Source organism: Charadrius vociferus, unplaced genomic scaffold, assembly GCF_000708025.1.
Source record: "Charadrius vociferus isolate BGI_N301 unplaced genomic scaffold, ASM70802v2 scaffold220, whole genome shotgun sequence".
NCBI lineage: Eukaryota > Metazoa > Chordata > Aves > Charadriiformes > Charadriidae > Charadrius > Charadrius vociferus.
The window spans coordinates 241,454-255,408 of record NW_009646506.1 but is presented as its reverse complement, the minus strand read 5'-3'; the positions used below and the strand labels follow the sequence as shown (position 1 = coordinate 255,408).

Genomic DNA, 13,955 nt, shown 5'->3' with positions numbered 1-13,955 from the left:
TAAATTCAGTAGGAAAATTACTGCAGGGCCCTGGCCATAGAGTTTCCCACAGCTTGTGTTACACAATGTGACCCGTACACTGACAAGCCAGGGGCACACAGTGTTGGTTTTGTCCTGTAGTACTTTTCCTATACAGATGGTGAAGGTGAAAATTTTCTCCTCTGACCCAGTGCCTGAGGTAAATAAACTGTAAATAGCTTGGGAGAGCAGGCTGGGATGTGAAGTGAAAAAGGGAGGAAAATAGGAGGATAACCATCAAAGCCTACATTATTCCCTCTTGCAAACATGGTTTGAGGAGACATTATCAGGCTAAAAATATGAGCAGTCTGTAAAAGGAGCAGTTTTCCTTGTATGCTGCTACTCACGTGTTAGTTAATTAAAACAGTAGGCGCTTAATATTGCGCTTATTTTTCCACTATTCATGGTACTTGAGTTTTTTTTGGGAGGGGGTACTCTGCTGAGCATGGACAATGAGGGCTTGTGTCCATGGTAAGACTACTGGCTAAAGCCAAAGTAAATATTGAAGTGGTTATAGTTATGCCGACATGAGCCCCTACATGAACATTCTCACTCAAACTTTTCTAAAATTTAACTTCTATTTATTGGAAATGGGTTTAAATCTGAGTGGAAAAAGCTGCCATGTTACTGGAATAGGAGTGTCTATCTGGAGGTCTATTCCAGTTTGATTAAATTAAACCTTCTTTTCTGGAAGAGTGGCAGGAATTTAAATTTTTTTTCCTTATTGCTCCACCAGTCTTTCCTGGTTGTGTTGCACAGGCCTTAGGTTGTAAATCTTGCAGGAGACCTTTTTTCTTTAATTAAATTCTAAACATTGTTAATCAGGTCTTGAACAGGAAGTTGCCTCCTTTTTAGTGCAAACATTGTTGATGTAACCTGTCTCTTTTGAGAGAAATCTGCTGTTTAATTCTTCTCCCCCAATTGCTAGTTGCAGGCAGAGTGTGTTGGCTTTGAGTTGAGAGCTGCCTGCAGGGAACCTCTTGAACTTCATCAGATCCTGCACCTAGCAAGGGAGAACCCTTTGCAGTGATGCAGGCTGGGGAACAGCTCAGCTGAAAAGGCCTCAGGGGTCCTGTGGACTTATGGTGGACAGCAACCTGAATGAGAGCCAGTGGTGTGCCCTGGTAGCAAAGGTCAACTGCATCCTGGGCAGCACGAGCAGAATTAAGCCAGGAGATCAAGGAGAGAGGTTATTGCCCTTTTGGTAGGCACTTGTTTGATCACTTCTTTAATACCATGTCTGGTTTTGAGCCCTCTTGGTGAAGAAAGATGTTAACAAGTGTGAGCAAGTCCAGCAGAGCACCATGAAGATGATGGGATGTTGGAGAAGGATGAGTTAGAATTGTACTCCTTGCCAGCCAGCTCACCTCTCCTCTTGGTGTGGCCTTGTACTTAGCACATCTTCTTGTAGCTCCTGCTTAGTCTTGACTGCATAAATATTTCAAACTAATCCACTCAAAAGTGATTTGAACCTGATCCCCGGCCAAGAATAATGCTGATACACTCAAATAATAGCACTGTGCTCAGCACCCCGCTTTCAAAAAATACACACAAAAAATCTAGGCACTGCCTTAGTCTAAGGGTTGTGTGGACTGCTAAGCTGTGTTCTTAGTGAGCCAAGTGGAGCTGGGTTAAGGCGATCCACTCTCCTCACCCTATCAAGTGCATACCATGGACCAGCAAGGATCAGAGGTGGTAGTAAAAACACTTTTCCAGGACAGGCAAGTGAGGAGAGGTGATAACATCTCTTACGTGGCATGCTCTCACCATCAAACTTACTTGCAGGGCACGCAGAGAAGACGCATTGGCCTGTACTGCCCCTCTCCACTAGCACTGTTGTAGGAGGAGTTTGGGCAGACTGAAATTGCTTTTCTGCAGGTGTTGGAGGTACTGCTTTACCTCTCCAACTGTAGGCTTTTTCCAAGAGAAGCCAGCACAGAACCCTGCCAGCAGAGTGTCTTCCATGTGATGCCCCCACCACCCCTCAGTTTATCACATGAACAATCTCATCCCATGGCCTTGTCTCACTGTACCAGACATGGCACAAATGTTGGTTGCTCTGTCGGTGTGTCTCAACCCTTCCTGACTGTCGTCACCCAGGGAAAGGATAGTCAGTTTTGCAGAAGTGGGGAGATGTACACCATGGGCAACAGACCACCAGTGATGGTGTTGAGATCTGCAGCAGAGATGGCCTTAACATCTTGAGGAAAAAAAAATAAATTATTAAGAATGAACAAAGTCCAACTGGTCCATCAATCTGAGCTACAGCACTGAAGTTTTAACTGTGTGCTCGGCTTCTTGAAGTTCTTCAAACTGTTACAGAAGAAGTGCTTGTAATGGGGAGTATCCTGATGTGCCTCTTATGGCTTGAGAAGCTCTTGTTGCCAGTGGGAAGTCCTGCTCACATTTTTATTTGCCTGTTTTTCTTGTGCAGGGGTTGTCATTTAAAAAAAAGTAGGAAAAAAATAGTATGTGCCTGTTTTTCCATATGGTGGTACTGCAAACACTGTAGCTGCTATTTTTTTCTGGGGGGCATAGGTGCACTGGTTCAGATATTACAATAGCAGTAAGTGCTGATTTTGTTTGATCTTAAATGTGAATTGTTCTGAAACTAATAGTGATAATTGCTTTTAGGAATGGCTTGGGTTGTTTGGGGCTGTTTTTTTTGGTTGGGTTTGGTTTTCTTTCTTTGAGGCTCAAAGCTGGAAAAACAAAGGTTTGCCAAATTACTAGTCATAGGGCATGTTTCATCCAAGGCGTGACAGACTTTATTGCCTTTGAGAACTTTTGGGCTTAGAAATACTGCTGGGTGGATAGTCCTGGAGACAGCAGTCCTTTCTCTGTGCCAGAGCTTTGTCTCATAGATGTCTTCGTAAAGGTCTACTGGGATGTGAATTTACCTTCTACATAATGCCATTACAGCCTGGGCAGTAAAATGCCATCTTTCTTCTAGCAGTTTCCTTGTGGGTAGATCTAGATGGACTCCAATATTCTGCAGAATGACCACCATCATCTTTGCTGTTTGTGTGATGCCTAATTTGTGTGGTCCCATTGTATAGCAGGAGCCTCCTGGTGTTACTGCAACTCCTGTTATGACCGTGAACATAAAGCCACTTTCACAGTTCTATGGTATTTTAGGAATTTTGGAGCTGTTGTTCACTGTCTGTGCAGCTGGAGTGTGGGAGGAAAGCAGAAAAAGGCTACTGAAATGTGCAGTGGCTGTGGGAGGCCCGAGCAAGTGTGCTAAAACAGCTTGAGCTGATGAACTGCAATCCATAAAATACATGGAGCACATTTGACGTAGTCTGTTCTACCAAGTCAGCACTATGACTGTTTTAGTGCAGTTAAACATCCTCACCAACTAGATCTACAGTGCAGTCTGACCCAGGGTCTTGGTCAAAAGCAAACCCTGAAGTTATGACTAAACCCAGCCTTACTCTGTCATAGGAGAGCAGTTAATATCAAAGAAACCAGCCTCTATTCACTTGGTGAACTTTCATTATTTATTGTTTTAATAGACAGGAATTCAACAAATAAGCTTCCTGTCCTTAAGTAATTGTGTTCTTCTGATTATGAATAAACTTGAAATCTGAATTCTTGATTTCTTTTTTAATTTAAAGCAGGCTTGCTAAACCCTATGGGAATGATATCTTCCGGTTGCACGAACTAGAAAGGGTTCATGCCCTGATTCTCATCTGAAGGATCATATGATGACTTGGGGTGGAAGTATTTTCCTGAAATAGCTTGGAGTAACTCTAGGGTTTGCGATGTGCCCCCTTTCTCCCTTCTGTGTGCCTTCCCCTAACTACGGGTATCTTTGGCTTCAAGTAAGGATGCTGTGGGAAGTGCCTTTGGGTCTCTGGAGCTGGAGGACAAAATAAGCAATTTATAGCAGTTGATGGGGTCTTAGCATGGCCTTCCAGCATGTTCCCCTTAAGGACATGTTGTTAAAGGAGAAGCCGCTGCCCGAGCATTCACACACCATTCAAGGAGTCACACACACACCACCTAAGTCTCTAACTGTTCAGACCGGGGTCCCTTCACAGTGAGTGACTCCAGCGAGCTGATGAGTGCCCCTTCCCGATTCCTCTCACACACACAATGTCACCCTCAGGCGTGCTTCCTCCTTCTTCAGGCTTGAGCCTCGGTTTCCTGCAGCAGAGCCTCAGGCGTTGGATTTTATAAAAAATAAAATAATTTAATTGAAAGGTACAGCAGCAGGGTCAGTTAGCTGGGTGCCTCCACAGGGGGACATTGAACAAATAAATCCCTGGACAATTATATCCTTGCAATCTGTACACCTGTCCCTCACGTGCTTCATTTAGCCCAGTGGTGATTTTTGGTCTGGGGTCTTCTAATACCTTCTTGGATTCTTTTTCTGTGTCCAGACAGGCAGGCTGTTGACTTCTCTTATCTTGTTTATTTGCAGTCTCTGCTGATGGTTTCAGTCTCTTTATCTTCTGGTTTACGCTTCTTGTGCACCTGCGCTTGCTGGCAGAACATGGGGAACTCAAAAGTCCCAGGTTTAGGGGAAAAAACAAAACAAAACATCAGTGTGTTATCTGCGTTATCCCCATACTAAAAGACTAAACACAGCACTGTACCAGCTGCTAGGAAAATTACTAAGAAAATTAACTCTGCGACAGCCTAAAGGCTTCAGCAAATCTCGCCACTTAGCGTAAGTGAAGCTAGGCAAACAGCATAAATCACAGCATATTATAAACCGAAGTAATTTATTCTAATTAAAATTTACTTATTTAAGCTAAACAACTAATACCTCCCAACAATGTGTCACACCATCTTTGCTGTCTCTCCATAGGACCTTTTGGGAGTACTTACACTCCCAGAGAAATATAAAGGGATTGTAAATTCTCAGTGGAGCTTGCGGAGCTGTGGCTGCACAAGCTGTGTCCCACCACGGGGCTGTGCTTCCCTGCTTTCTGGCTGGGAAAAATGAGCAGCCCTTTGACTTAAGGGAATTTGCTGTGGGATCTGCCGTGACCACGTGAGCAGCCAGGTGTTCGATGTGCAAAGTCCTGGTCCCAGGGAAACTCATGCTGGAGAGGAGCAGCTGGGATGTGACTTGGCTCGCTTGCCCTGTAACCCGATGACTTGAGGATCCCAAGTGGAGATGAGCTTGCGGCTCCTTTGGGAGCGTTTCCATGTGATTACTGTCAGAGATGTAGATCTCTGCATCATGTTCCAGTTTGTGCAGCTATAGCACTCAACCTTGAGGGGAAAAAAACATTTTTCAGAGGCTGCTTTCAGGGAGGATGACAGAGGCCATAGAGGAAACGGGCAGGTTTCTCCCACCCCATTGTTTGAGTGCTGTTGCAGTGTTCTCGCAGAACATCCCGTCTGCACAAATCTCCTCTGTATGTTTTCACAAACTGGTAACCTCTGTGTCAGGAAACAGTAAGAAAGCAAGCTGCCTCTCTCTCTGAGCCTCAGCCTTGCCGTTTGCTGGCTATGGCAGGGTGGGGGAAAGGAGGTCTGATGCTGATCCCGGTGTGTGTCAAGGATTCCTGCCTTCCCCCACCACCTCCAGGCTCAGCTTGGCCATATGCGGGGCAGTTGTGAGGAGCTGCGCTAATTGCAGATTGCAAATTGGAGGCAAGTGGCTTTCTAGGCCTTGGCTATGATTATCTGTGCTGTAGAGCAGCAAGTGATGTGTTGCTTCCTCTGCTAGCAGTGTCTTAGCAGAGCCCCTGATCCTGGCACAAGCGATTCCTGGGACATAGGGTGAGGCAGCAGTGTCCACGTGCTCACAGATGGGATGTGCATTTTAAATGGTGGGCTTGCAGGACAATACAGCAAGCAGAGCAAATGGGACCTTTGCAGTCAGCTTACCTTGGGCCATTCATCTTGAGATGGCCTGTCTTGTCTTTTCCAGTGGATGAACTGAACAGTTCAGTCCTGCGTCTGTTTGGTGAAAAAGCTGCTGTGATTCCTGTGAAGCAGGAGGAGATCAATGAGAGGGGAGCAGTGTGCAGGCACGCTGGCATTAAGGCGGTGCTCTGTCTTTGCGGGAAGTGGGGCTCTGCTGTGTGCCTTAGCAAGGACTTGCACGTCTGTGGAACTGCCCTGAGTTCTGCCAGGAGCTGGATGCGTCTGTAAGAAATAGGTTCTGCCTCCATTTGACTCATCTACCAGCTGGGGAAGGGCAAAGCACCTCCATCTTGTGTTAACAGACTTCCTTTGTGCTCTTGTTTTCCTAGGGCGGCCACTGACCACAATGTTGATAACACCACAGCAATCCTTAGAGAGTGGCTGAAGAACGTGCAGAACCTCTACCATGATGTGGAGTGGAGGCCGATGGAAGACCCCCAGTGAGTACTGCAGTGAGGGACTGACTGAAGCTGTTTAGCGTATATGTCAAATTTTCTAGGTTTTCTGTTTTCAAACCAGCAGATGCACTAAATGTCCAGGCATTAAAATGTGGGCTTTTTTTGCGGGGGTCCGTCCATAAAAATTGTGTTCCTATGGAGCCCATAAAAAGGTCTCTCATTCCAGTGAAGCAACTCATGCAGAACTTTGTAGAACTTTTCCATTCAGTTATTTAGCATCTACAGCTGCTCTCTTTGCATGGTAAACAAATCACATCAAAAGCTACAGGGAATAAAAACTGTCATTCTTCATTTGCAAGGAAGCAGAGAAATCATAGCCCATTCCTGTCGTGTCTATGAAAGTTCTGTCCAAGACATCAAGTATTCAGTAAATTCTGAGCCAGAGAACTAGATTTAATTCAGTGTATTATGCCTTTGCATGACTTGCAGGATCATTGTTTTGAAATATGATGTTAGGAAGCATTGGGGTTTTATTGCTTTATTTTATTTATGATGATTTTTTTTAAGATCAGTTGTTCCTTGTTTTGTTCTGTTTTCTATTTCTTCCATCAGGAAAAAATATGTTTCCCCTTTCTTGAGGCTTGCTTTTACTTTCGAGGTCCTCAGTGCAGTGGTGGGGCATTCATGGTACAAACCCACAGGGAATGCTTATTTTATTGACTTTTTTAATCCTTTCATTGGAATTGAGTTTTCTTAATCCTGTCAAACTAGTTTTTTTTAACTTTTGTAAAAAGTTTTTGAAATTCTTAGTTCCTTCACTAGCTTATGCTGGCACTGTTTCAAAGATCTGAATTTTTATTCCACATAGGGATCTGTCCCTAACTTTTCTTCCATCTTTGTTACAAAGCTTTTGCTTTTGGACCTGGTCCTGAAAACAGAGACATGAGCATAACTTTGCTCACATGATTGGGCTCGTGGGGTTGAGTGTTGGGTGTTTGTAGATTTAAGAGCTGTTATCGGGATGTGTTAACAGTTACTAATAATGTCCAGACCCTGAGGGAATCCAAACTGCCTTCATCTTCTCATCCTCGGTTTTGTTGATTCTACTGGCCTTAAGGAAGCTGCATTTACAGTCTTAAACTTAAAGCCTAGCGGAAGATAGATGACTTTCTACTTGGGTAGATGAGGTAAATGGGGTCAGATGAGGTAAACTGGGTCAGATGAGGTAAATCCGCTTCAGTTCATTTTGGTGGGGTAACCTCTGCTTACGTCAGGCCAGGGCCTGCTGCTGCAGAAGAAACTCCTGGTTTTGATAGTGCTATTTTGCTTGTGGCCGCTTGGTCGGCAGGAAATGCTGCAGCGCTGCTTGTTCTCCAGTGCCCTGTGTACACATGCCAGCACGAAACTTGGAATCATTCTCCCTCAAAACCTCTCCTGGGTTGCCTGAGGTGACTCTAACACTGTTTTCTTTTTGGAAAGAAAGGCGGCAAGGGAATTCTCTCTCTCTCTTTTTTTTTTTTTTTTTTTTTTTTTTTTTTGCTAGTGTAATAGGGCCCAGACATGGGTTGCTGTCACTTTTTTTTCTTTGCTAGGTCTTACCCAGAAGAAATTGGGCCAAAACATTGGCCAAGCTCCCGATTCACTCACGTGATGAAACTCCGACAGGCTGCCCTGCGTGCTGCACGAGAGAAGTGGTCAGACTACATCCTGGTAAATACAAGGTTTGATTTATTAACTGTCCTCAGGCGAAAGTTTTTCAGGTAGTCACTCTGATACTTGGGGCTGCCAAAAAGTTTCTTCTCCATCTAAAGACAAACCTCCCTGCAGTGAGATGCCGTGTTGTTTCTTGGTCTGATGAGCACGCAACTTTGCAGCTAGAGAGATAAGTCCCTGGGTAAGCCCAAGGCTTTCTCCACAGGGATCAGGATTGAATACAGTCTTGGTGGTGGGACCCTGCAAGGATCCCCCAGATTGAAACCCTGCCTGTTAGTCATGAAGTGTAAGGGGAATAGTTTTGCAGAACAGTTGTGGAAAGATGCGTGCCTTTGGTCACTACAGCAACAGCTAATGGTGGCATTCCCAGCCTCTGAACAAGGCGAGGGTGTGAAGCCATTTTTTAAGAGTTCTTCTTGATCCTCTTCAAAGAATAAACCTGCCCTGAATTTTCAGGAATGTTATTTTCTCTCGCAGCTCCTTTTCTCCTGTGCTGGAGTAACAATCTGTGGAGTCAGAGTGAAGCTCCGCATCTTTTCCCATCCTATAGCTATGTTGCAGGAGTGGCCTCCCCAGCATTCACCCATAACAGCCATGTGTCCTGTGGTATCAAAACCACCAGCTCTGTGGTTTTTGCCAGTACCTCATGCATCTGGCTGCCTTGTTCCCAAGAAAGTCTCAGGAGAAGCATATAGTTTCATCTAATAACAAATTTCTTTCTCTTCCCCTCTTCCTTCTCTAGTTTATTGATGCAGATAATTTACTGACCAACCCACAAACCCTGAACCTGATGATAGCAGAAAACAAGACACTGGTGGCACCAATGCTCGAGTCTCGCTCTCTCTACTCTAACTTCTGGTGTGGCATTACTCCCCAGGCAAGTGACCATGTGAATGAGTGCTGGGTGATTGTTCAAGCTGCGTTTTCAAAGGCCTCCTGCCATGTGTCTGTGAAGCAGTGGGTATTGTTTCTGTTCTGTGAGCTTTCCCATCTGCTGTTGTAGTGTTCTCCTCCTGAAAAGAAACTGCTGTAGCTCTGAGGCATGGAGGGGTGATGTTAGCATGTAGTGAGGATAGTGGTATCACACAGTCATCTTAGCTTGCATCTCTCTCGGTGGTGGCATCCCAAATCTCGGGTGGGTATCTTTGGGAAAGGTCCATACATTTATAGGGAATCTGGGAATAATGGTCAAGAGGACATAAAGAGTCTATAAATGTTTTTCAGGCTTTGTTTTCTAACCGAGCTGTAGGTAATGAGCAAAGCAATACGTGTTCTGCATTGGGTATGCAGGCATACAACTGAAACTTGTTTCTTATCTGAGATTCCTCACTTGAAAAAGTTGAATCTGAAGGAAGCTGAGCTTGCTTAGCTAAAAGTCCTGGGAAGTGATGCAGTCCCACTAACTACATAAAAAATACGGGTATATACACCATAATTTATTTGTGGTGGTTCCATATGTTCGTGTAACGGCCTTAAAACTCTTACCCACTAACTACATAAAAAATACGGGTACACCATAATTTATTTGAGGTGGTTCCGTATGTTCGTGTAATGGCCTTAAAACTCTTGGTACATAATTTTAGACTAGCTTTCCTGTATAGTGACGCTAATCTGAGAGGAATTTGCTTTTCTTTCAACAGCTCTCCATTGTGTATAGGTTATTTTTCTCATATACGAACAAGATTTATGTAGTGGGGCAACACCAATTGCCTTGTAGGGAATGTGTGTGCTAAAGTATGTGTGTAAAGGGTACTGGTGTAAAGGACAGAAGTGCTGAGCCTGGAAATTAGGGTTTTATGTTACTTTCTCAAATCACATATACTGCAGAAAGTATCAGATACAAAGATGTTGTCTAGTAGAAATAAAAATTTTTAGAGCCAGAAGGAGGTTGAGCTACTGCTTTACAAGTTGATCCATGTCACTGTGGTGTGTTGACCCTGGCTGGTAGGTAAGCCCCAACCCAGTCGCTTGCTTGCTCCTGCTCAGTGGGATGGGGGAGAACATTGGAAGGGCAAAAGAAGAAAAAACCAACCAAACAAACAACCCCAAAGCTAAAAGCAGCCCTCATAGGTTGAGATAAAGACAGTTTAATAAGTGTGTGTGTGTGTGGGGGGAGAAATCCCAAACAAACAAGTGATGCAAAAAGTCACTCACTACCAGGAGACGGATGCCCTGAGCACCAGCTACTTTGGAAAAACTCTCCCCCACTGTTATTGCTGAGCCATACCATTCCATGCGGTATGGAAAATCACTTTGGTCAGCTTGGGTCAGCTGTCCCAGCTGTGTCCTCTCCCAGCCTCTTGCCCACCCCCAGCCCACTTGGAGGGGGGGGGGGGGGGGGGGGGGGGGGAACCCCCGACAGTTCAGAATGAGGAACGGTCCAGGGGCAGCTGACACATCAACGCTGTTTTGGTCACCAGTCTAAAACAGCACCATACAGGCTGCTATGAAGAAAACTAACTGTATTCCAGCCAAACCCAGTACAACCACCTTGTCCATAAAAGGATTTTAGTATGAGAATCAAACATATAGAAGGGCAGATGTATTGTCACAGTCATTATTTGCCTTTTTTCACTCTTTTCCTTTGAAATGTTCTTGACTAAACTCTAGATGGGCTTTCCAAGACTTGCAAGCTGAAATGGGGAATGCGATTAATGCTTTTTTACGCCAGGTAATCGTCAATAATAAGAACAGCTTTTTGACCTGTTCTCTAGTCTGCTGCTGGCATGTATTTTGTCATTCTTTGGGGAGATAGGATCCTAAGCTGCATGCCTCCTAGAATAGCAAGAGGTTTTGTGTTCTCTTGAAAATTTTCCTTTTTTGCCCATATTTGCCCTAGAAAGCTTCAGGATTTCTATTTTCTTTCTCTTGCCTTTCCTTCTCTGTAAAGACAAGCTTGCCCTGCTGCAAAGACAAATGTGTTTAAGCCTGAGCTGCACACACATCTTTGAGCTTCCCTGGGGCATGTGAATATAAGTACTTTATAAAGGCTCCATGGTCCTACTCATCCCTGCCCTCTTCCAGAGAGCTACACAGATACTGATTATTGTCATTATTGCTGGAGTGAAACAAAGAGCAAACTCCATTCCCCCATTCTTCTGGTGTAAAACATCAGTCTTCCTTCCCAGTGTTACCAAAAATACAAGTAGGGACTACTGGCAGAGTAAAAACATAACAACGTTACTGGGTTGGACCAAAGGTTTGTCTGATAGCAGTGGTTTTGTAGCAGATGCCTAGGGAACAGTATAAGAACATGGCAAACAAGTGGGTGAAAGATACTTCCCCAAAATATTTTTTTATCCTTTGGCAATCTTCTTATCTAGGATTTCTTGAGGAAAGTTTTATTTCTTTTAATGTTTCAGTGATTTTTTTCTTTTGCAGAAATCGCTATCTGAATTTTTTATTTTTTTTTTTGGTACCCACACCATCTTATGGCAAGGAGTTCCACAGTGCAAACTATTTAATTGAGTAAAAATAGCAGGAAAAGGTCCTGAACTTTCCAGATTCTTAGGAAGTAAATATACAGATAAGAAAAGAGGAGGGGTAGGAAGGGTTTGGGTGTGTTTACTTGTTTCAGTTTTTGTTTTTAAAATGGAGATATAAAATTCATAGCGAAGGCATTTTCCCTTAAGTCTTTAAGGTTAAGTCCTGAGACAGCCAGGTTTTCCACTGGTGTAAATCAGCATTGCTCCACAGCCTGAAGTGGATCTCTGCCTGTGTGCACAGCCTCACCCCTGGCCCGAGCGTCACCTCTCCAACAGTAAATTTCCATCAATTACCCTCATTAGCTGACAAAAGGAGAGGCAAAAAAACCAGCAGCAAATGCATCTTGCAGAATTTGGTAAAAAAAGCTGCTCACATGAACAAAAAAGTTCCCACTTTATGGGTTTTTTTTCTTCTCTCTTAGTTGCTGCTTCTTGTTTCTGTGCTCGCAGTCCCACAGCTTCATGCTGTCAGCCTTGCTCTCCCTGGGGACTTGGGGAGGGAGTAACAGCTGGAGCACACCCTGAAACACGGCCTCTGGCACTGAGCAACAGCAAGTCAAACCCAGCTCCAGGCAGCTTGACATTTAGCTGTCATGAAGCTAACCTTAGGAGAGCATGGCAACAGGGCTGACAGGTTGGAGTCTTTCTTGACTACTCATGATTTATGAGCAGTGAAAAGTCCTGAACTCCAGTGAGAGAGTGACTGGAGGACGAAAGATTAGTTTCCAGCATCTTTCACCTGTGGGCATTCTCAGAAGTCTGTTAAAGGTTGGATGTCTTAACCCTTCCTTCAGTGGGAACACGAGTAATGTCTCTACCCAGTCGCACCTTTTCATGAAAATCAGACTGTATATCCAGTCCTCACAGGATGGTCAGAAGGTATGTGAAGGCCAGAAGGGGTGATTGACAGATGCATGAACAGACAAATGCACCACACCGTGCTTCTACACAAAACCAGGGTAAAGTGGTTCTGCAGTGGTTTGCTCAGCTGTTGCCAGGATACTCATGGAAAATATAACGTAAATGTAACTTATTTTAGTGATTCATCATTTCTGGAAAGACCAGAATCTGCTCCGGATTCAACCATCAGCTGTATTCAGATGTCTGATTGGTACATTAGGTCTGTCTTTCTGGGGGATTCAGTGTATTTATTTCCAAATCTGATAGCTTTAGACATACTGCACCTGCAAAACCAGCTGTGAGCTGCACAGTGTGGGTGTTGCACCCTCAGTGCTGGAAGGCTAGCAAAGCTCGTGGTTACAGAGGATGAGCTGACTGAAGTGCCTTCTTCAAATAGACTCTGTAGGGAGAGCTCAGGAGTGGGTATTAAAGCTGTCCCTTCTGTCTGTTTAACATGGAGGATGCCATGGATGCTTAGCAGATTCCAGGGTCAGACCTGAGAGTCTATGTGAAAAAAAAAAAAAAAAAAAAGGTTTCTGGAGAGCCAGGTCTCCAGAAAAAAAAGTCTGAGGTTAGCTCTATCGCAAGGGAATTTTGCAGTGGAAAGGCTTGGATTTCCAATAGCTGCTAAAAGGGAGAGAGAAGGTCAAGCTTTAACTTTTGGGATGGAGATTGTGTCTAAATACTTGACTGAGCCCTTTCCAAAGAGGGGACGCTTTAAAATCTGAGAACTGAATACTGATCCATCTCTGCTGGGGAAGGCTAAGGGTGAGAGCTTCTGCTAGGGAGCATCTATGAAACAGAAATCTCTTGTAACAAGCACCCCGCTCCTTTTGTTTGCAGGGCTATTACAAAAGGACCCTGGATTATCCCCTGCTTCGGGAATGGAAGAGGACAGGCTGTTTTGCTGTCCCAATGATTCACTCCACGTTCCTCATTGACTTGAGGAAAGAGGCCTCCACCAAGCTGATGTTCTACCCACCCCACCAGGACTACACCTGGAGCTTTGATGATATAATGGTTTTTGCCTTCTCCAGTCGCCAAGCAGGTATGTCTGGAGCCTTTGCTGGGGAGGATTCACTAGTAGAGACATGCAGATCTCTACTTTGAGTTCACAGGCCAAGTCATGTGTTGGCTTCAGTGGTGAGTTAAGACCCTGTTCCCTTGCCTCTTTCTGATCTGGTCAGGGATAACCAGCAGCAAGTCACTGGCAGTGCAGTTTTGAATCGCAGATAGCTTCAAAGGACGTGGGAACCATTCTTGGGACCGGGACAGTGTTTCAGAGACAAAATGTGTCGCATCCACCCTTGATTTGTGTCACAGGAAGACACAGGTGAATGCTGTAAGAGTGGAAGGCATTCTGAAGCCTGTAGGTAAGGTATCTAAAGTCACCACTTTGCGGAGACTCCCGTGAGGAAGGGAGCGAGGGCAAGACACTCTTCTGAGATGTAGCAGCCCTTGTGCAAAAAAAAACCAAAACAACCCCAATCTGCTTACCCACAGTGCTGATGAGGCTTTGTGTCATGGCAGCTCAGCAGGGATTGTTGTAGGG

At 44.6% G+C, this 13,955-nt stretch overlaps 1 protein-coding gene across 1 annotated transcript in view; it reads left to right on the top strand.

Annotated features, from left to right (window-relative positions):
• Positions 1-6,242: 6,242 nt before the first annotated feature.
• Positions 6,243-13,955, top strand: part of COLGALT2 (collagen beta(1-O)galactosyltransferase 2) — an 18,418-nt gene continuing 10,705 nt past the window's right edge. The window contains exons 1-4 of the mRNA XM_009884333.1: positions 6,243-6,347; positions 7,898-8,015; positions 8,761-8,895; positions 13,247-13,451. Of these exons, the coding sequence (XP_009882635.1) occupies positions 6,334-6,347; positions 7,898-8,015; positions 8,761-8,895; positions 13,247-13,451 (472 nt within the window). The 5' untranslated portion in view covers positions 6,243-6,333. The remainder of the gene's footprint in view (positions 6,348-7,897; positions 8,016-8,760; positions 8,896-13,246; positions 13,452-13,955) is intronic.